Source organism: Ranitomeya imitator, chromosome 8 (genome assembly GCF_032444005.1).
Source record: "Ranitomeya imitator isolate aRanImi1 chromosome 8, aRanImi1.pri, whole genome shotgun sequence".
NCBI classification, from domain to species: domain Eukaryota; kingdom Metazoa; phylum Chordata; class Amphibia; order Anura; family Dendrobatidae; genus Ranitomeya; species Ranitomeya imitator.
The window spans coordinates 162,527,032-162,548,758 of NC_091289.1; the positions used below are offsets into that span (position 1 = coordinate 162,527,032).

General features: G+C 44.4%; 1 protein-coding gene across 1 annotated transcript in view; it reads left to right on the forward strand.

The window, feature by feature from the left end:
• XPR1 (xenotropic and polytropic retrovirus receptor 1) overlaps positions 1 to 21,727 on the forward strand; it is a 147,017-nt gene that overhangs the window by 103,504 nt on the left and 21,786 nt on the right. The window contains exons 3-5 of the mRNA XM_069737723.1: positions 17,593 to 17,694; positions 18,185 to 18,408; positions 20,159 to 20,308. Of these exons, the coding sequence (XP_069593824.1) occupies positions 17,593 to 17,694; positions 18,185 to 18,408; positions 20,159 to 20,308 (476 nt within the window). The remainder of the gene's footprint in view (positions 1 to 17,592; positions 17,695 to 18,184; positions 18,409 to 20,158; positions 20,309 to 21,727) is intronic.

The following is a 21,727-nucleotide window of genomic DNA, read 5'->3' on the forward strand; positions in this document are numbered from 1 at the left end:
CCTTTTGGGTGATGGTGATATGTGGCTGTGGGTGTCTGATGATGATGCTGCTGCTAATGAAGCACTATCCTGGATGGATAACTCTGAAACTGTAGAACAGGATGATGGTGATCTTGGAGGTGGATAGTTTCCAGAATCCATGAATTCCCCTAAACAAAAAAGTCAATGCTGTTATTTTATTGTTTATACAATTTCTGCTTATTGTACACAACACATCACTGCCCCTGCCCCAAAAGGAATATTTGTTTTTCTTCATAACTGTACCAAATGACAGTAACATGCAGTAATAATAAGAAATATAATTTTTCTCACACATGACAGTTCAGTCTTTAGAAATAGGATTCAATAAAAATGTTTACCAACCTGAAGATCCTGCCTGTTCAGAAGTGTTTCTTTGGTCATCTTCATCACCGCACTTCTCATGATGTTGCCTCATTCGCGCCACCAGGCCTTGCATCTCTTTGTTGCATCGTTTGCATGCATGCCTGCCTTACCGATAGGCGAAGGAGCTTCATTAAAATATTCCCAAACTGGGTCTCTTTTACGGCCTGCTGGCATTATAAGGAAAGAATGTAATAAACCTCAGATCGTACACACAAACAGATCCAGACTTGTCTGTCTGTGGCTATGCTGCAGTATTGTGCTCAAAGTTTCACTTTCATTTTCTTGTCTGCTTGCCCTTCCTCCCCCTCACACTTAGATTCACATTCTTCTTGTGTTATGCAGATTTATTCCACTCCAAACAATCAGAAACATATTGTCTAACTTCTTGGACTTGGCACTGAAGGGGTTGATTCTGTATTCATAGGTTTGTAGAACAATAGGATTAAGGTCTTTTTCTCAACTCTGTTCATGTTGTAACATTTTTGCCGTGAAGAAGAGGCTGGGACCTCTGCGGAGTCAAATTCAGTTTTGAGAACTGCGTAAGTAAAGCGAGCGTCTGTGATAATATAGGAGAGAAACTGCCCACTAATCCTACAGAAACCTCTGGAAGAGCATGGCATTGTGAATGTTACACATATACAGCCTTTATTCTACTGAGTTAAACAACTCGGCTTTATCTCATGATGGAAGAACCTTTGGATGGTAAAATATTTTCCTCAAAAAGCAGTTTATTGAAAAAAATCCGATTTAAATAAAAAAAAATCCGAATTTTTTTTTGTTGTTGTTGATTTAAAAAAAAAAAAAAAAAACATTGATTTTTATCCACCCTGTTTTATGGGGACCAAGCGAGAGGTATGACAAGAGGTTGTCCGAGTTGTGCACAACTTCTTTAAAATAAACAGTCAGTTTTGGATTGACTGACTCAGTTTCACAAGTATTTCGACTAGCCAATTCTTTAATCGACCTCCGATCTGCTGCACTCTCCACTGCCGGCGCTAGGAGCAGCGGCCATGTGACAGCAAGTAGGCGATATGTATACTCCTGGCCACACTCCTACTAGATTGTTTCCAGCCTATCTCAGCATGCTTGCACGTCTAGTCAGAATGTGGCCTGGAGTATGTATATCGAATATGTGCAATCTTATGTCACCAGACAATCATCACAATGTGCAGTACCCGTGACGTGAGGATTCACAAGTCTGCAGTCCCATAGTGACTGATGACTTGTAGTTTAAGACTCGACAGCCTCTTTAATAGAGATGGCTGATGCCTGAATTTGTTTCAGCTGATGGGTACCTTATGTGTAGGACCAGTTTCAGCCCTCCATATGCATAAGCAATCTCCTCAATACTCCTCAGATTGTCGGCCATTGGCTGTCAGTCATTGACTTTCTATTGGAAATCCTTTGCGAGTGGCTGGATGAAAGACTCCAACCCCTGGTACCGTCATCACCTAGTTACACTCCAAGCGTGTTAAATGCTACGGATAATGTCCACTGGCAAGAGAGGATTATTTGGTTAATGTGCGATGTAAATACGTTCTATACATCTATACCGCACCATTTAGCCCTAGTGGCATTCACCGACCAACTGAAAAAACATACTCATCATTCTGATGAAATACAGACATTTATTATTGATGCCACTCATTTTCTTTTAACCAACAATTGTTTTTCTTTTTTGTAAAAATTTTTTGTTTGTAGCGACATGGGGGCACAATTCTCCCCACGTTGGTCAACATATAAATTAATTTGTGTGACGAGAAATATCTATACAATGTACATAATCCTTTTGTGTCCAATCTTTTTTTACCAAATATTTTAACAACTCTAAAAATATCTCTTTCACACATTCCAGTCATTCTACTTGTGTTTCTTTTTTTCATATCTCTTTAAATAGGCATCCTATCCAACATAAGGGTCATACTAATATTTTTATAAGATCTATAGCAGGTAACACCTTATTGTGTGCAACCAGCTGTCATCCCAAACATGTAATATGCAACTTACAGTACCTGTTGTGGGGAGTTAGAGTCATGGCTATAGAGTCTGAGTCGGTATCCATTTCGGTGGAGTTAGAATAAAATGGACTGACTTCTAAAATATATAATATATTGGGTACATTAATACTATGCAGGATGTTCTGTGAATGGTTTCTTAAGAATTTGGTAAAGATATGAAATGTCGTATAAATGTCTGTTTTGTTCCTGATCTAGGGATCTCGGCATTTAGTGGAGATGAATCTGTGCTGCACTTTATGCACATGCTCAGTAGTGACCAGGGCTGTGGAGTTGGAGTCAGGGCAATTGAAGCGTCTGAGTTTGAGGTTTGTCTTACCGGCTCTTTAGCCCTGGTTACTAGGAATGCTCGTTTTACGATAAGTGTGCAATCTAAACAGGTTGCCGATCTGACTAAATGCTTTTTCGTTGGGGTAAATAATCTTTTGTTTTGCACAAAATATCTTTGTTCTCGGCAGTGCACGGTCCGGTATAGCCGAGAAATGACAGCCTATGTTACCGAATCATATTACACATCATTCATTGACCATCTGAAGCCTGGTTGGCCCATGTAAGCTCCGATCGGCAAGCTTGTTGCCTATTGTTTGCATCACATAGTGTAAACGTGATACTTGTGCTAGAGTTTTCAAGTATTTTGATCCATATAATCTTTAATAACTTGAACTATATTTATGCGTTTGACCCTTTTTTTTTTTCCAACTTGTCTGACAACCATGCTCAAATTCTGGGGCACATTTTTGGAACAAAGGAAACTAATAAGTGGCATGAACTTAGACTAGACAGACTTAAGGTACCGTCACATTAAGCGACGCTGCAGCGATCCAGACAACGATCCCGATCGCTGCAGCGTCACTGTTTGGTCGCTGGAGAGCTGTCACACAGACAGCTCTCCAGCGACCAACGATGCCGAAGTCCCCTGGTAACCAGGGTAAACATCGGGTTACTAAGCGCAGGGCCGCGCTTAGTAACCCGATGTTTACCCTGGTTACCAGCGTAAACGTAAAAAAAACACTACATACTTACATTCCGGTGTCTGTCCTTCGGCGCTGTGCTTCTCTGCACTGACTGTGAGAGCCAGCCGGAAAGCACAGCGGTGACGTCACTGTGCTCTGCTTTCCGGCTGGCCGGCGCTCACAGTGCAGAGAAGCACAGCGCCGGGGACAGACAGCGGAAGGTAAGTATGTAGTGTTTTTTTTTTTTTTTTTTTTTACGTTTACGCTGGTAACCAGGGTAAACATCGGGTTACTAAGCACGGCCCTGCGCTTAGTAACCCGATGTTTACCCTGGTTACCAGTGAAGGCATCGCTGAATCGGCGTCACACACGCCAATTCAGCGATGTCTGCAGGAGGTCCAGCGACGAAATAAAGTTCTGGACTTTCTGCTCCGACCAACGATGGCACAGCAGGATCCTGATCGCTGCTGCCTGTCAAACTCAACGATATCGCTATCCAGGACGCTGCAACGTCACGGATCGCTAGCGATATCGTTCAGTGTGACGGTACCTTTACAGTTGTGGCCAAAAGTATTGACACCCCTGCAATTCTGTCAGATAATACTCAGTTTCTTCCTGAAAATGATTGCAATCACAAATTCTTTGGTATTATTATCTTCATTTAATTTGTCTCAAATGAAAAAAAAAAAACACAAGAGAATGAAGCAAAAAGCTAAACATTGATCATTTCACACAAAACTCCAAAAATGGGCAAGACAAAAGTATTGGCACCCTCAGCCTAATACTTGGTTGCACAACCTTTAGACAAAATAACTGCGACCAACCGCTTCCGGTAACCATCAATGAGTTTCGTACAATGCTCAGCTGGAATTTTAGACCATTCGTCTTTGGCAAACTGCTCCAGGTCCCTGATATTTGAAGGGTGCCTTCTCCAAACTGCCGTTTTTAGATCTCTCCACAGGTGTTCTATGGGATTCAGGTCTGGACTCATTGCTGGCCACCTTAGAAGTCTCCAGTGCTTTCTCTCAAACCATTTTTTAGTGCTTTTGAAGTGTGTTTTGGGTCATTGTCCTGCTGGAAGACCCATGACCTCTGAGGGAGACCAGCTTTCTCACACTGGGCCCTACATTATGCTGCAAAATTTGTTGGTAGTCTTCAGACTTCATAATGCCATGCACACGGTCAAGCAGTCCAGTGCCAGAGGCAGCAAAGCAACCCCAAAACATCAGCGGACCTCCACCATGTTTGACTGTAGGGACCGTGTTCTTTTCTTTGAATGCCTCTTTTTTTCTCCTGTAAACTCTGTTGATGCCTTTGCCCAAAAAGCTCTACTTTTGTCTCATCTGACCAGAGAACATTCTTCCAAAACGTTTTAGGCTTTTTCAGGTAAGTTTTGGCAAACTCCAGCCTGGCTTTTTTATGTCTCGGGGTAGAAAGTGGGGTCTTCCTGGGTCTCCTACCATACAGTCCCTTTTCATTCAGACGCCGACAGATAGTATGGGTTGACACTGTTGTACCCTCGGACTGCAGGGCAGCTTGAACTTGTTTGGATGTTAGTCGAGGTTCATTATCCAACTTCCGCACAATCTTGCGTTGAAATCTCTCTTGTCAATTTTTCTTTTCCGTCCACATCTAGGGAGGTTAGCCACAGTGCCATGGGCTTTAACCCCTTAATGACCGCCAATACGTCTTTTAACTGACCTGAGATATAAGAGAATAGCCTCCCCATACAGATGACAATCCAGCAGCTGTTGGTTGTACACTATAGCTGACAACTTGCTGTATCAGCCACGATCAGTATTTGCACCTTCTAAATCTGTTTAACCTCTTAGATGCTGCTGTCAATAGTGACTACATCATTATAAATGGTTAACAGAGTGTGGGAGCTTCTTCTTTATCCCAATTGGTGCCCTCAGATGATGATTTTGTTGTCCTGATGTTTGCGATGGCAATTGATGACCAAATAGCGGCCTTAGAGTCTGACAGCTGTAGTAATCTGTTTAGAAGTTAGCAACATTTAGGTGGTAAAAATACACATTTTCATTTCCGTCATGCCACTTTGCATTAATTCCTGTAAAGCACCTGAAGGGTTAATAAACTACCTGACAGCAGTTTTCAATATGTTTAGGGGTGCTTTTTTTAAAATGGTATCACGTTTGGGGGTTTCCCAATATATGGGACCCCTAAAGTCACTTCAAACATGGATAAGTCCCTAAAAACATAAATGTGGTAAATTTCTTTGAAAAAATAAAAAATTGCTGCTACATTTTTAAACCTCCTAAAATGCTAACAAAATAAAATAACATTTTACAAATGGTGCTGATGTAAAGCAGACATGTGGGAAATGTTATTTATTAATGGTTTGCTGTTGTATGACTATCTGGATTAAAGGGATAATCATTCAAATTTAGAAAATTGCTAATTTTTTAACATTTTTCTCAAATTTTTTATATTTTTTATAAATAAACACAAAAAATGTTGAACTAAATTTACCATTATCATAAAGTATAATGTGTCACGAAAAAACAGTCTCAAAATCACTGGGATTTGTTGAAGCGTTGCAGAGTTATTACCACATAAAGTGACACTGGTCAGATTTCAAAAATTTGGCTCGGTCACTAAGGGGTTAAACGTCTTGATGACACTGCGCACGGTAGACACAGGAACATTCAGGTCTTTGGAGATGGACTTGTAGCCTTCAGATTGCTCATGCTTCCTCACAATTTGGTTTCTCAAGTCCTCAGACAGTTCTTTGGTCTTCTTTCTTTTCTCCATGCTCAATGTGGTACACACAAGGACACAGGACAGAGGTTGAGTCAACTTTAATCTATGTCAACTGGCTGCAAGTGTGATTTAGTTATTGCCAACACCTGTTAGGTGCCACAGGTAAGTTACAGGTGCTGTTAATTACACAAATTAGAGAAGCATCACATGATTTTTCGAACAGTGCCAATGCTTTTGTCCACCCCCTTTTTTATGTTTGGTGTGGAATTATATCCAATTTGGCTTTAGGACAATTCCTTTTGTGTTTTTTAATTCAAGACAAATTAAATGAAGATAATAATATCAAAGAATTTGTGTTTGCAATCATTTTCATGAAGAAACTGAATATTATCTGACAGAATTGCAGGGGTGTCAATACTTTTGGCCACAACTGTAATGTAAGGCAGGTTTGTAAACCAGCATAAACCAATATGATAAATGTTGCACTTTTTAGAGAGGACCTGTCACCATATAAAAAGTGGTGAAGTAATGCAACTCTTTTACCGGATATTTAAAAAGGTCCTTTTTGAACTACAGATGGTCAAAACCAGAAACGGGCTCCATAGAATGAAATAAAATCCCACTAATCACATATAAAGCATTCTTTGTTATTTCGAGAGGCAACATCAGTGCCTTCATATGTTTTCTTACTTTTTTGTGTTTAGCTATTACTTTTGTGTGTGATGTCACCATCTAGTTTTTATTCTTACTCTTGTTTTCCACGTATGTTATGTATTTGATACTCCAGATGAGCTGATGGCATTACTGGTTCTATTGACTTGCGATTCACATTTCTTCAGTTGCTAATTGTATCAGTTGGTATAAGATCCTTTTAACAGCGGTGCTCCCATATCTCATTGTAAAAGCAGACATTCTGCTCGCTGGAGGACTCAGGAAATGGTTACGTCTTTGATGCTTCCCATTACCTGTCTGCTTCGTTAATGGATTCCTGTCCACAGAAATAATGCAATCAGTCCAGTAACCCGGGCAGATTTCTTGCCCTACTCGGAGACTGAGCCCAGAAGCTTGGGCTGGTGGGAGGCCTGGAATTTGTCTCTATGCGGCTGGCAGACACTTCTACTGTTTTTGCCAAACCGGCTATTTTTCTTTCACCATTAACTAACTGAACTTTAGCGTTCTCACCAGGTTTCATTTGAAGAAAAGGAGTAATTTGCAAATGTCAGTCCCAGGAGCGGCATCCGGACCCTCGCATACATCCCGACCCTCACATACTGCTCTTTCTGGATTTCCATAGTTTAAATGCTAGGTGTGAAGTTTGAGGCAGGAGTATATTTTGGAGACTTCGGTGTCTTGATGTGAAATGAAAAAGATACAACTGTTATGGAGAAACATGGAATTAGAGCTTCCCTATTTCATGATACTTTGTTTGTAGTGGGCAAATTCTTACCGAGGACAAGGAGTTATTGTGGTAGGCGGTAGTTCATGAAGTTTGGACATCTTGACATTTACGCCAGTATAATAAGGCACACCAGAAAATTGTAGCGGAGACCTCCTTGTCCTGCTGTAGCTCATTAGTAATAAATGTTCCATTATGATCACAGGCTTTAGGAAATGTAAAAGAATATGTAAGGACAAAGCTTGCTAATCTTTTGTCATTCCTGGTGCACATAAAGCCTTATCAAACTTTCATTAGAAGGCGAAACACAGCCAGATCCAAGACTATGCTTCTATAAAGAATCAAGTCAACCTTGTTGGTTATTGTAGAGCATGGGCTTCCATCTTTTCTTACTAAATTGATATCCTAAATTCATGCTTGGTGCACCCTTGGTGTAGCCAAGAGGCTCAGTGCACCGTTTTGCATGCTCTCGCGAGTCTCGCTTCCATCACTGGTGCTTGCAGGTAAAGCTCAGGCTGTCAGGCGGTGCGCACTGCAGGCAAACTAATTATGTCAAACAGCCGTAAGGGTGGGGAACGATGCATTTAGTCTCTCGGCCACACCAAGGGTACACCAAGCATCCTAATTAGGATATGCGATTACCGTACATTTCAGTTTCTTCAGAATGAAGGCAGCAAGTAGATCACTAAAGATTTGATTTTTTTATTTTATGTACTTAAACATGCTACATCTCCTACAAGACTATGAGCGTAGTTTATACTCTCCACTTGAGCCGACAGGCTCCTTTTTATGTTTAGTGGCCATTTATTTGTCCAGGCCCTTCCTAGTAGGCACACGCATCATAGATTATATTTTAGGAATGTATGATTTCTTTAATATAGAGAATGGAGATCATTTTCGTTTTCCCTAAATATGTCCCAAGTAGGTGCCGGCTGATATCTTAAAATATTATTAAACTGAGTGATGAAAGCTGGATAGACGTCTAGCCTTGTAGAATTGGTCCAGTCTATAATCTGGTGAATAATAAATGGTCTGTTTGTGTATCCTGTTAATTTCGTTTATTGCCTAGAAGTCTGTTTTTGTCACAGAGCGTGCACGGTTCAGTATAGGTCTTCTGATGTGTTTTCAGTATCCATTGTTCTTACCATGTCTGGGTAAAAAACATAAAAAATGCAGAGCGAGATTATATAAAGTCTATGAATTATCCATAATTCTGAAATAGTGTTAGGACTTCTTCACGTAGTCCCGTAATCTGTCAAAAGCTCTGCCCTGACTAAGCCATGACCGGACCCATTGCCCATGTCCGATATTGTGCCACAGATTCCAGTGCCGTGCCAACCAACCCATCAACAACTACTACATATGTCTAGAACTCGTCCATTAAAATCTGTTGTTCTCGCACTTCATCCCATCAGAACCGAGGATTATGTGCGTGACGGACTAGGAATGGGATTGATGATTTGGGGACTGGTTTGTCTCTTTGCTCAGTAAATCGCCGACTTATAACCATTAGTCAGATGGCGGTAAAAATGTACGACCGCTATACAGCGCGCTACATGAAGAGGAGCCTGTCTAAATATCTGTAGAATCGGTTTATTTAAAGATGCTCTATAGTGAAATACCCCCACATGATGGCACCTGTCAGGGGGTGCGATAGATTAGGCAGCCAAGTACTTAAAGTTAATGTGCTGGTAGGAGGCAAAGCGGAAAAATCTGAGCAACTCTGACAAGGGCCGAAATAACGATGGCTGGATAGCGGAGTCACAACATCTACGAAACGGCAGGGGTTAGTGGTGTGTTCCCGGGGGGCATTGGTTAGTGCCTCAGATACCAGTGAAGTGTCTGATTAATCAGGCTATAACACACAGGCCCTGTGCTGAGGGTCATGGATGAAAATATCATTCATTCTCCATTTCGGAAACCCAGATTTTTCGCAGTTTGTATCTTTCATGTTAATATCGTTCTACAGCGGCAACCAGAGCATAATTCAGGCCTTTGTTCCCTTTGTACATGTTAAGAGCGAACGTCAATAATCGGACCCCCCAGCGTGCGCTCTAATAGAGGTCAGTGGCAGGACCGCCCGCTTCACGGGGCCCGGCTGACCAATTATCGAGTGGTGTTCCTGCGAGTACACTTGTTATTTCAGTATTTTATAATCGTGAGCAGTCATGAACTCATCCGGATATTAAAAAAGCAATAAAGAGCGGCTGGTGAGATGTCGCATTTGTTACAGGGCTGGCAGCAAGTATTAGCCGTCCGCTGCCGGAGAGCTCGTACGCCACACGGCTTTTATACATTTTTCTCTGCAGCGTCTACCATTATGCATGTGTGTTCAATAATGCGGAACAGTGTATGCAGAAAACACCAAGGCTATAAGATTGTATTAAAGGGAAATGGAACGCTTTCGGCATTCCCTGTTTTGCTCACGTAACCCCATCTCTGTGAGCTTTTCTACAGTATTTACTATGATCCTTATAGTTTTCTATTGGGGAGCAATCCATCTGGTCTGCTGTAAATTGCATTTTTATAGATCCTTTTTCCATGTAATCCCATTTTAGTCCATTGTTGTGGATTTTGTCCTATTTTTCGGTATTCTATCTAGAGTTGGTGCTGTAGTTTGGATTTTAGCTCCTCCATAAAGTGTCTCTAGTGCCACCTATAGGTGGATTTCCTTTTAAATCCTTGTCAAGGCCCTCGTTGCCAGGTTGTTAGCCCCACCAGTCTTCCATCTGACGGAGTTGTTGCTCTTGGTCAGTAAAAGCTTTTAGATGAGCCAAAATTTGACAATGCTCATTCCCGATTATCGGCCTGTCACCCAATGATACAGGAAAAAAGTGAATTTGTCAAGTGTTTGGATCGCTTTTTGGTGGCGTAAATGGAAGATCTGCTGCCCTTAACAAGATGCTGTATGGGGACAGAGCGATCACATTAATAATTACTTTGTTTCCATCCGTATTCATCGTTATGTTATAACCGGTCGATACATGTTTGTATGTAGTCGATCGCTGCTTGTCAACGTTCTGAAAATCGCCCTAAGTAAATGGACCGTGAAAGTTGTTACACACTTCAGATAGAAGCAATGAATCTATAAAGATAACAACTTCTTAAGTTTTCAAGTGTTTCTGCTGCTCGAGTGCCATCTTCAGAAAGTGTCATTTCTGGTGGGATTTATGGCACTTTTATGGCATAAATTATAATGAATGCGTCTGTCTGCGCTCCTTTAGGTATCATAAAAATGCCAAAAGTGGCACAATCTTTGCACAACTATCAGTGATCGGCCTCCTATTCGACCACCCTCGATAAACTCCTAATTTTCTACTAGTGTGTCAAAATCCAGACAGCACTTTGTGTGTATCATTGACACTGAAAATGAGCTGATCGATTGGCGGCCAGACGGGAGCCCGCACATCTCTTACCTCCCAGCTTCCCTGGCACGTCGTCATCTGTTGGTCATGTCGTGCCTGCCCTGACAAACCTTATACTGCACCGCGAACGCCAGAAGGTAAGCGATTTGTGAGCCCCCCGTCTACCCGCCAGGTGCTGCTGACCTGGCCAGAGTCCTGCGAATCCATGAGCTCATCTCTAATTGACGCTTATTATTCAGCTCTTACGTGCATGGAAGAATAAAGCACGTTGTCCTGGATTAGGCAGCATTATGTATGTAGATATCTCCCATTCTGTAGAGTATCAGCCTTCCATTCCTGCTCCGCTCCCTGATTGTACCCACATGGTCCCTCGCCCTCCCCTTCTCCATCTACACCTGCGCTCCTAACGTATCTCCGTGTTTTCATGATACGGCCTTGCCGTGCTGCTCGGAAACATGGCGTGTTCTATGGCAGCTGATGGAAGGGAATTGGCGGAGATAAACATTAGCTTTGCCCTTCTCCAGTAGCTTCTATTATTAAGCATCCTTCTTTTTTTTTTTGCAAATCTATTTTATACTAGTAGTGGAGTTAGTTTTACATCACAAGAAAAGCTAACATTTGTGATGATCCTCGAGCAAAGACCTGAAGGACTTGGTATCTGTGATCATAAGCACATTGCATGTGAGAATCCCACTTGGTTAATGTGGCAGACGGCAGCGATGTGTTGTGGACGGTGTGAGCGCTCCTCTGCTGGGGTTATGTACCATATAGTGTACGGTGTGAGCGCTCCTCTGCTGGGTTATGTACCATATAGTGTACGGTGTGAGCGCTCCTCTGCTGGGTTATGTACCATATAGTGTACGGTGTGAGCGCTCCTCTGCTGGGGTTATGTACCATATAGTGTACGGTGTGAGCGCTCCTCTGCTGGGGTTATGTACCATATAGTGTACGGTGTGAACGCTCCTCTGCTGGGGTTATGTACCATATAGTGTACGGTGTGAGCGCTCCTCTGCTGGGGTTATGTACCATATAGTGTACGGTGTGAACGCTCCTCTGCTGGGGTTATGTACCATATAGTGTACGGTGTGAGCGCTCCTCTGCTGGGTTATGTACCATATAGTGTACGGTGTGAGCGCTCCTCTGCTGGGTTATGTACCATATAGTGTATGGTGTGAGCGCTGCTCTGCTGGGGTTATGCACCATATAGTGTACGGTGTGAGCGCTCCTCTGCTGGGGTTATGTACCATATAGTGTACGGTGTGTGCGCTCCTCTGCTGGGTTATGCACCATATAGTGTACGGTGTGAGCGCTCCTCTGCTGGGGTTATGTACCATATAGTGTACGGTGTGATGCTCCTCTGGTGGGGTTCTGCACCATATAGTGTACGGTGTGAGCGCTCCTCTGCTGGGGTTATGTACCATATAGTGTACGGTGTGAGCGCTCCTCTGCTGGGTTATGTACCATATAGTGTACGGTGTGAGCTCTCCTCTGCTGGGGTTATGTACCATATAGTGTACGGTGTGAGCGCTCCTCTGCTGGGTTATGCACCATATAGTGTACGGTGTGAGCTCTCCTCTGCTGGATTATGTACCATATAGTGTACGGTGTGAGCGCTCCTCTGCTGGGGTTATGCACCATATAGTGTACAGTGTGAGCGCTCCTCTGCTGAGGTTATGCACCATATAGTGTATGGTGTGAGCGCTGCTCTGCTGGGTTATGTACCATATACTGTATGGTGTGAGCGCTGCTCTGCTGGGTTATGTACCATATAGTGTACGGTGTGAGCTCTCCTCTGCTGGGGTTATGCACCATATAGTGTACGGTGTGAGCGCTCCTCTGCTGAGGTTATGCACCATATAGTGTATGGTGTGAGCGCTGCTCTGCTGGGTTATGCACCATATAGTGTATGGTGTGAGCGCTGCTCTGCTGGGTTATGTACCATATAGTGTACGGTGTGAGCGCTGCTCTGCTGGGTTATGTACCATATAGTGTACGGTGTGAGCTCTCCTCTGCTGGGGTTATGCACCATATAGTGTACGGTGTGAGCGCTCCTCTGCTGGGGTTATGCACCATATAGTGTATGGTGTGAGTGCTGCTCTGCTGGGTTATGCACCATATAGTGTATGGTGTGAGCGCTCCTCTGCTGGGTTATGCACCATATAGTGTACGGTGTGAGCGCTCCTCTGCTGGGTTATGTACCATATAGTGTACGGTGTGAGCGCTGCTCTGCTGGGTTATGTACCATATAGTGTACGGTGTGAGCGCTGCTCTCCTGGGGTTATGCACCATATAGTGTACGGTGTGAGCGCTGCTCTGCTGGGGTTATGCACCATATAGTGTACGGTGTGAGCGCTCCTCTGCTGAGGTTATGTACCATATAGTGTACGGTGTGAGCGCTCCTCTGCTGGGGTTATGCACCATATAGTGTACGGTGTGAGCGCTCCTCTGCTGAGGTTATGTACCATATAGTGTATGGTGTGAGCGCTCCTCTGCTGGGTTATGCACCATATAGTGTACGGTGTGAGCGCTCCTCTGCTGGGGTTATGTACCATATAGTGTACGGTGTGAGCGCTCCTCTGCTGGGGTTATGCACCATATAGTGTATGGTGTGAGTGCTGCTCTGCTGGGTTATGCACCATATAGTGTATGGTGTGAGCGCTGCTCTGCTGGGTTATGTACCATATAGTGTACGGTGTGAGCGCTGCTCTGCTGGGGTTATGCACCATATAGTGTACGGTGTGAGCGCTCCTCTGCTGAGGTTATGTACCATATAGTGTACGGTGTGAGCGCTCCTCTGCTGGGGTTATGCACCATATAGTGTACGGTGTGAGCGCTCCTCTGCTGAGGTTATGTACCATATAGTGTACGGTGTGAGCGCTCCTCTGCTGGGTTATGCACCATATAGTGTACGGTGTGAGCGCTCCTCTGCTGGGGTTATGTACCATATAGTGTACGGTGTGAGCGCTCCTCTGCTGGGGTTATGTACCATATAGTGTACGGTGTGAGCGCTCCTCTGCTGGGTTATGTACCATATAGTGTACGGTGTGAGCGCTCCTCTGCTGGGGTTATGTACCATATAGTGTACGGTGTGAGCGCTCCTCTGCTGAGGTTATGTACCATATAGTGTACGGTGTGAGCGCTCCTCTGCTGGGTTATGTACCATATAGTGTACGGTGTGAGCGCTTCTCTGCTGAGGTTTTGTACCATATAGTGTACGGTGTGAGCGCTCCTCTGCTGGGGTTATGTACCATATAGTGTACGGTGTGAGCGCTCCTCTGCTGAGGTTATGTACCATATAGTGTACGGTGTGAGCGCTCCTCTGCTGGGTTATGTACCATATAGTGTACGGTGTGAGCGCTTCTCTGCTGAGGTTTTGTACCATATAGTGTACGGTGTGAGCGCTCCTCTGCTGGGGTTATGTACCATATAGTGTCATTTGTTTGGATCAGTGGCTCTTTATGAGCCTGACCAATATAATAAAATCCTCACATACACTGAGAATATCGGCTCCTTGAATTTTGAGTGCTTTTTAAAAAAAAATCCATTTAAAATAAAGGTTCACGGAGTCCTCTCTATCTGATTTATTCTGCAGACGCCACTTATGTTCTTTGGAAATCTGGGTGTTAACCAATATGGCTGTCATTACAGCTTTTATGTAAACTTCTCAAAACTCCTGAATGACAAGTTTACCTGCTTTATTTATGGATTTATTCTGCACCCGTCCCGGTATAGCGCAACAGTTTTGTAATTTAAGACTCCACAAAATCTTAGTGACAGTAGGAGATCTATTAGAAGACATGTTGGGCTTTCTTGGCCACAGACATCCCCGTTAATGAGAGGAATGTTGTGCTGATCGGCACAGATGACTGTTCGCAGCAGTTCATGGATGCAACTTGCTGCCAGAGGGAGAGATGCTGGTTACTTGTGGCTCACAGTCATGTCGGGGGGATGTGAACATCACATGGTGGTCCGCACCACAGATAAGACCCCTAGGAGAGATGCTGGTTACTTGTGGCTCACAGTCATGTTGGGGAAATGTGGACATCACATGGTGGTCCGCACCACAGATAAGACCCCTAGGAGAGATGCTGGTTACTTGTGGCTCACAGTCATGTCGGGGGGATGTGGACATCACATGGTGGTCCGCACCACAGATAAGACCCCTAGGAGAGATGCTGGTTACTTGTGGCTCACAGTCATGTTGGGGGAATGTGGACATCACATGGTGGTCCGCACCACAGATAAGCACCCTAGGAGAGATGTTGGTTACTTGTGGCTCACAGTCCTGTCGGGGCGATGTGGACATCACATGGTGGTCCGCACCACACATAAGACCCCTAGGAGAGATGCTGGTTACTTGTGGCTCACAGTCATGTCGGGGCGATGTGGACATCACATGGTGGTCCGCACCACAGATAAGCACCCTAGGAGAGATGATTGTTACTTGTGGCTCACAGTCATGTTGGGGGGATGTGGACATCACATGGTGGTCCGCACCACAGATAAGAACCCTCTCTTTGAAATGCAACCCAATAAATGTCTTACTAGCTGTGTCTGACTTCAGCAAAATCGTCTTTTTGACAAGCGCAGGATTGAATGTTGTAGACCTTTCTCTTAAACCATTTCTCTCCAATAAGAAAGGAGCTTTAAAGGGGTTGTTTCATCTCCTTAAGTAGGTAAAATTGTAAAGTGCTTGTCGAAAAACAATCAACTTTGTAATTTACTTCTCTTTAAAAACCTGCTCTTTTCCAAAGAATGGAGGAATTTTTCGGAGCCCACCCTCCTTTTCCCACCAGCAAGCAAAAACCTTGAAAGGCAGGGGAGAGATGTGCTCCTGAAGAAAGATTATACAGCCTCTTTAAAGGAAACGTCATCAGTATTTAATACCCCAAACTACCCTGTTTCCCCGAAAATAGGGCGTCCCCCGAAAGTAAGGCATGATGGTGGGGGGGGGGATTGTTATGATGATGTTCCAGAAGATGATGACATGGTTGTCATTGAATAAATCTTGTTTTGTGTTATTAAATATTGAGATCAGTAAATGAACCATTATTCGTTGTTTTACATGTTGTACTTGGAAATACCGTAATTATACGGTAGTAACAAGAAACTCTTGATACGATTCAGAGTTTATTTGATTCTACTGTATGTTAATAAATGTTAATTTTTTTGTTCAAAAAGAATTTGTCAATTCTTTTTCTTGAGAAAATAAGACATCCCCCCCTGAAAATAAGACATGGTGCAAATTTCGGAGCAAAAATTAATATAAGACGGTGTCTTATTTTCGGGGAAACAGGGTAATGGCATGTGTGTAAAGTTCTTTAATGCTGATTAATTCCTTACTCTGCTTTTGTTTTGATGTATTGGAGAAATCCAGTGGTTTTTATGTAAGTGCTAGACAGGCCCGTCTTGTCTGACCTGCCTTCCCTGCCCAAGATTTCACGCATGTGGCCTCATTGCCTGGTGCTGTGCATGCGCAGTAGTGTCCTGATTAGGGTGCAAGCCCCGAAGTACTGATCCCCGCATGCACCTCCTCTGGGGAGACGACCCTTGACAATGGCGGTGCTTACGTGAAATCTCCAGCATGGGAGACAGGTCACCGATACAAGAGAGACCAGAGGTGGGTGGGAAATATGGAGCGGGCAGGAGAGCTGTAGGGGCAGGGTCCAGCGCAGGAGAGCTGTGGGGGCAGGGTCCAGCGCAGGAGAGCTGTGGGGGCAGGGTCCAGCGCAGGAGAGCTGTGGGGGCAGGGTCCTGCGCAGGAGAGCTGTAGGGGCAGGGTCCAGCGCAGGAGAGCTGTGGGGGCAGGGTCCAGCGCAGGAGAGCTGTGGGGGCAGGGTCCAGCGCAGGAGAGCTGTGGGGGCAGGGTCCAGCGCAGGAGAGCTGTGGGGGCAGGGTCCAGCGCAGGAGAGCTGTGGGGGCAGGGTCCAGCGCAGGAGAGCTGTGGGGGCAGTGTCCAGCGCAGGAGAGCTGTGGGGGCAGGGTCCAGCGCAGGAGAGCTGTGGGGGCAGGGTCCAGCGCAGGAAAGCTGTGGGGGCAGGGTCCAGCGCAGGAGAGCTGTAGGGGCCGGGTCCAGCGCAGGAGAGCTGTAGGGGCAGGGTCCAGCGCAGGAGAGCTGTAGGGGCAGGATCCAGCGCAGGAGAGCTGTAGGGGCAGGGTCCAGCGCAGGAGAGCTGTAGGGGCAGGGTCCAGCGCAGGAGAGCTGTAGGGGCAGGGTCCAGCGCAGGAGAGCTGTAGGGGCAGGGTCCAGCGCAGGAAAGCTGTGGGGGCCGGGTCCAGCGCAGGAGAGCTGTGGGGGCAGGGTCCAGCGCAGGAAAGCTGTGGGGGCCGGGTCCAGCGCAGGAGAGCTGTAGGGGCAGGGTCCAGCGCAGGAGAGCTGTAGGGGCAGGGTCCAGAGCAGGAGAGCTGTAGGGGCAGGGTCCAGCGCAGGAGAGCTGTAGGGGCAGGGTCCAGCGCCTCCGCACTTGCAGCTCATTAGCATAAAATTTTAACCCTGGATTTCTATAACGTCAAAACCAGATTCTACAAGAAGGGTGAGGATTTAGTCAGCATTACAGCTCCTTTACATACATGGTATAAGATCGTGACCACCGCTTCCTTTTACAGAATATAGGTAGTAGACTTGCCCGTATCCCCAAGCTTTCCAGGACATTAAGGACCTGGGTTTCCTATTGATCTGTCTCATACGCTTGTGATAATTGCTATCCGGTCACCTTGTTCTCACAGTCCTGTCCTCCTTCCTTTTTGTCTTGCAGTCACCGACGAGGACAACGTGAAACGTTATTTTGCCAAGTTTGAAGAGAAATTCTTCCAGACATGTGAGAAGGAGCTTGCCAAAATCAACACATTTTACTCAGGTAACCGGACTGAAATCGCCCCTGGTCAGCACGAGACCCCATGGATCATCCAGAGCTTTCTGCTACAGATTAGCAATACTGCTTTGTGATTCCCGAGACAGCAATGGCTTCATCTCTAATCCAAATATCAGACGGGTTCTGGATTAAATAAAAAATCAAGAACTTGATGAAATTTTAAAAAATAACCCATACTCCTGTTCAATCACTGCAGCCCCCACGTTTCCATTTAGTGTTTTGTTGCTTTACAGCAGCTATGATCTGTGTGCTGCAGCCAATCACTTTCCATAACAGTGATGCTGGCGTGTACGAGACGTGACCGCTGCAGCAGTCATATGGATGTGTCACGTCATCACTGCAGAGGGGTAATGGCGGTTCGGCATCATCACAGTGACGACTCTGGGGCATTCAGTTTTTTGTCTTTGTTTTAGTTTCATTAACTTCTTCCTGTCGGTGACATCCCGTTAACCTTTGAATTAATGTTTGATTACAGAAAAGTTGGCGGAAGCTCAGCGGCGCTCGGCTACCTTACAAAATGAACTGCAGTCTTCACTGGACGCACAGAGGGAAAGCAGCCGCCTGCCGGCGCTCAGGCAGCGGAGGAAGGCTGTCTTCACCCTCTCACATGAAGAAAGAGTCCAGCACAGAAACCTTAAGGACCTGAAGCTGGCTTTCAGCGAGTTCTATCTCAGCCTAATTTTACTGCAGAATTACCAGGTATAGAATGGCTCCCAAGTTTAAAAAGTTTTTTTTCTGGCTAAACATACATTTCTGCCATGCCTCTATTTGACTGCAGATTGCCGAATCCTAACGGTGAGCATTGTGCGCACTGATGGGAAACTTTTGTCGGCTCATCATCATCACGTGCCGACTATTCGTTTTTGCTTCTTCTCTCAATTGAGAAAAGCATGAAGAGACTCGGAGTCAAATCGTGGATGGGTGGTCACGGGACGCCCGCTCCAGCTGGCAAAAGAGGGGAATCTGACACTGTACATATTGCACGCTGTGCAATCTGCAGTCAGTCACTGCAGAAATGTAGATTTAGCCTGGAAAACTCCTTTACAGAACTGCATGGCTTACGGTAACTTTAGCAGCTTGACATAGTGAACTTCTGACTGAAACAGAAGAGACTTAATAAGGTTCATGGACGGTCTTAATCACGTTCCCATACAGGCTTATCCGAGCAGGATCACGTCCTTGTGTTTGGGGTCACAAGCACTTAACTAGGCTGATATTACTATACTGGAGGCAGCCTAGAGAATATTTTATAGTTGAAAGCTGTGAAATTAAGCAGGTCACCAACTTTTGGGGTATGTGCACACGTTCAGTATTTGCAGCAGAAATGCCTGTATTTCTCAGGGGGGCTCAACTTAAATTACTCAAGTTTTCAACAATTATTTTTTGTATTTAGTTAGTTTTTTTACATGAATTTTTTTTTGTAGATTTTTCCCTACTCATTAGTATGGGTGAAATCTGCAGCAAAAATGGTGAAAATATTGAAATGCTTCAGATTTAAATCTACAAGAAAAAATAATACAAAACCCACAAGAGACAACATGAGCAAAAACCCTGCTGTAACTAAATAAGTAAAAAGCAAAAGTGCATTGAAATAACACAGGGCTCTTAGTAATACTGTTTTTGATCAAAAATAGCACAAAAAACATCCCACTGTCAAAAAGGTGACCCTGATCGGGACGGTCCTACCATGTCTAAAATTAAAAATCTTACCATGTGTCAGAGTTGACCTCAGTGCGTGAATAAGGGCAGACAAAAGGACCGAGTCCCAACCTATGGATACCAGTCTGGGGAAGCCTTTAAGTGTAATTTCCAGCTCAGGAGAGGGAGGCCACACCCCGGCTTGCACAGAATGCAAAAATACAGATAAAAAAAACACAAAAATTGAGCTTGGTTTAAGTTGGTATACATGCAGCACATAAATGCATGTTCACATTTTACATGAATTTTTTTTGTAGATTTTCCGCTACTCAGTATGAGTGAAATCTGCAGCACAAATGGTGACAATATTGAAATGCTGCTGATTTAAATCTGCAAAAAAAAATAAAGCAACGTGTGCATGAGATTTCAGGGATCTCATTCACATTGCCCAATGCCCACTTATATCTGTTGGCAAGAAGACGCGTGGACATATTGGATTAGAAGTAACCTCCTAATACCGAGGTGCACAACCTGCCGCCTCACATTGTTTCTGCTCACAACCATCTTGATATAGGTGTGCTTCTCTGTGTCAGGAGGCTGCACGTGTATTATGCCGCATACTGTTCTTTGGGGCTTACTATATCTGCTGAAAGTAAGCAGAAAAGAAGTCTATGCAGTGGAGGCGGCCATTTTTGCTAAGCCTGCTTCTCTCTACAGCACAGTCTACGCCTACAGGAACTGGTTATCAGCCACATTTCCTATGTTATTTATTTCAAATATAAATCTAGTATTTTTTTTCCTTTTCTTTTAGAATCTCAACTTCACAGGGTTCCGCAAAATCCTAAAGAAACATGACAAGATCCTGGACACCGGTCGTGGTGCGGACTGGAGAGTGGCTCACGTGGAGGTGGCTCCATTTTACACCTGCAAAAAGATCAATCAGTTAATTTCCGAGACAGAGGTATTTATTTCTAAGGAATCATTCAGTCTATTGACAACCGAACAAGCCTGTAGCTGGCGATGCGCGGATCAATGATTTGTCCATTATTGTGATACTTTAGGAATCCTGGTCATTAAGGAGGCAAAAAGTGCATCACAGTGATGATGATTATTATTATTATTGTTATTAGTGCAGCCTACAAATTCCTTGCAGTCTGTAACATGCATAAACACTCTAAAAATATAATGGATTTAAAGGGATTGTCCCTAAATATACAGGTCCTTCTCAAAAAATTAGCATATAGTGTTAAATTTCATTATTTACCATAATGTAATGATTACAATTAAACTTTCATATATTATAGATTCATTATCCACCAACTGAAATTTGTCACGTCTTTTATTGTTTTAATACTGATGATTTTGGCATACAACTCCTGATAACCCAAAAAACCTGTCTCAATAAATTAGCATATCAAGAAAAGGTTCTCTAAACGACCTATTACCCTAATCTTCTGAATCAACTAATTAACTCTAAACACATGCAAAAGATACCTGAGGCTTTTATAAACTCCCTGCCTGGTTCATTACTCAAAACCCCCATCATGGGTAAGACTAGCGACCTGACAGATGTCAAGAAGGCCATCATTGACACCATCAAGCAAGAGGGTAAGACCCAGAAAGAAATTTCTCAACAAATAGGCTGTTCCCAGAGTGCTGTATCAAGGCACCTCAATGGTAAGTCTGTTGGAAGGAAACAATGTGGCAGAAAACGCTGTACAACGAGAAGAGGAGACCGGACCCTGAGGAAGATTGTGGAGAAGGACCGATTCCAGACCTTGGGGAACCTGAGGAAGCAGTGGACTGAGTCTGGTGTGGAAACATCCAGAGCCATCGTGCACAGGCGTGTGCAGGAAATGGGCTACAGGTGCCGAAATGGGCTACAGAGAAGCAGCACTGGACTGTTGCTAAGTGGTCCCAAGTACTTTTTTCTGATGAAAGCAAATTTTGCATGTCATTCGGAAATCAAGGTGCCAGAGTCTGGAGGAAGACTGGGGAGAAGGAAATGCCAAAATGCCTGAAGTCCAGTGTCAAGTACCCACAGTCAGTGATGGTGTGGGGTGCCATGTCAGCTGCTGGTGTTGGTCCACTGTGTTTCATCAAGGGCAGGGTCAATGCAGCTAGCTATCAGGAGATTTTGGAGCACTTCATGCTTCCATCGGCTGAAATGCTTTATGGAGATGAAGATTTCATTTTTCAGCACGACCTGGCACCTGCTCACAGTGCCAAAACCACTGGTAAATGGTTTACTGACCATGGTATTACTGTGCTCAATTGGCCTGCCAACTCTCCTGACCTGAACCCCATAGAGAATCTGTGGGATATTGTGAAGAGAAAGTTGAGAGACGCAAGACCCAACACTCTGGATGAGCTTAAGGCC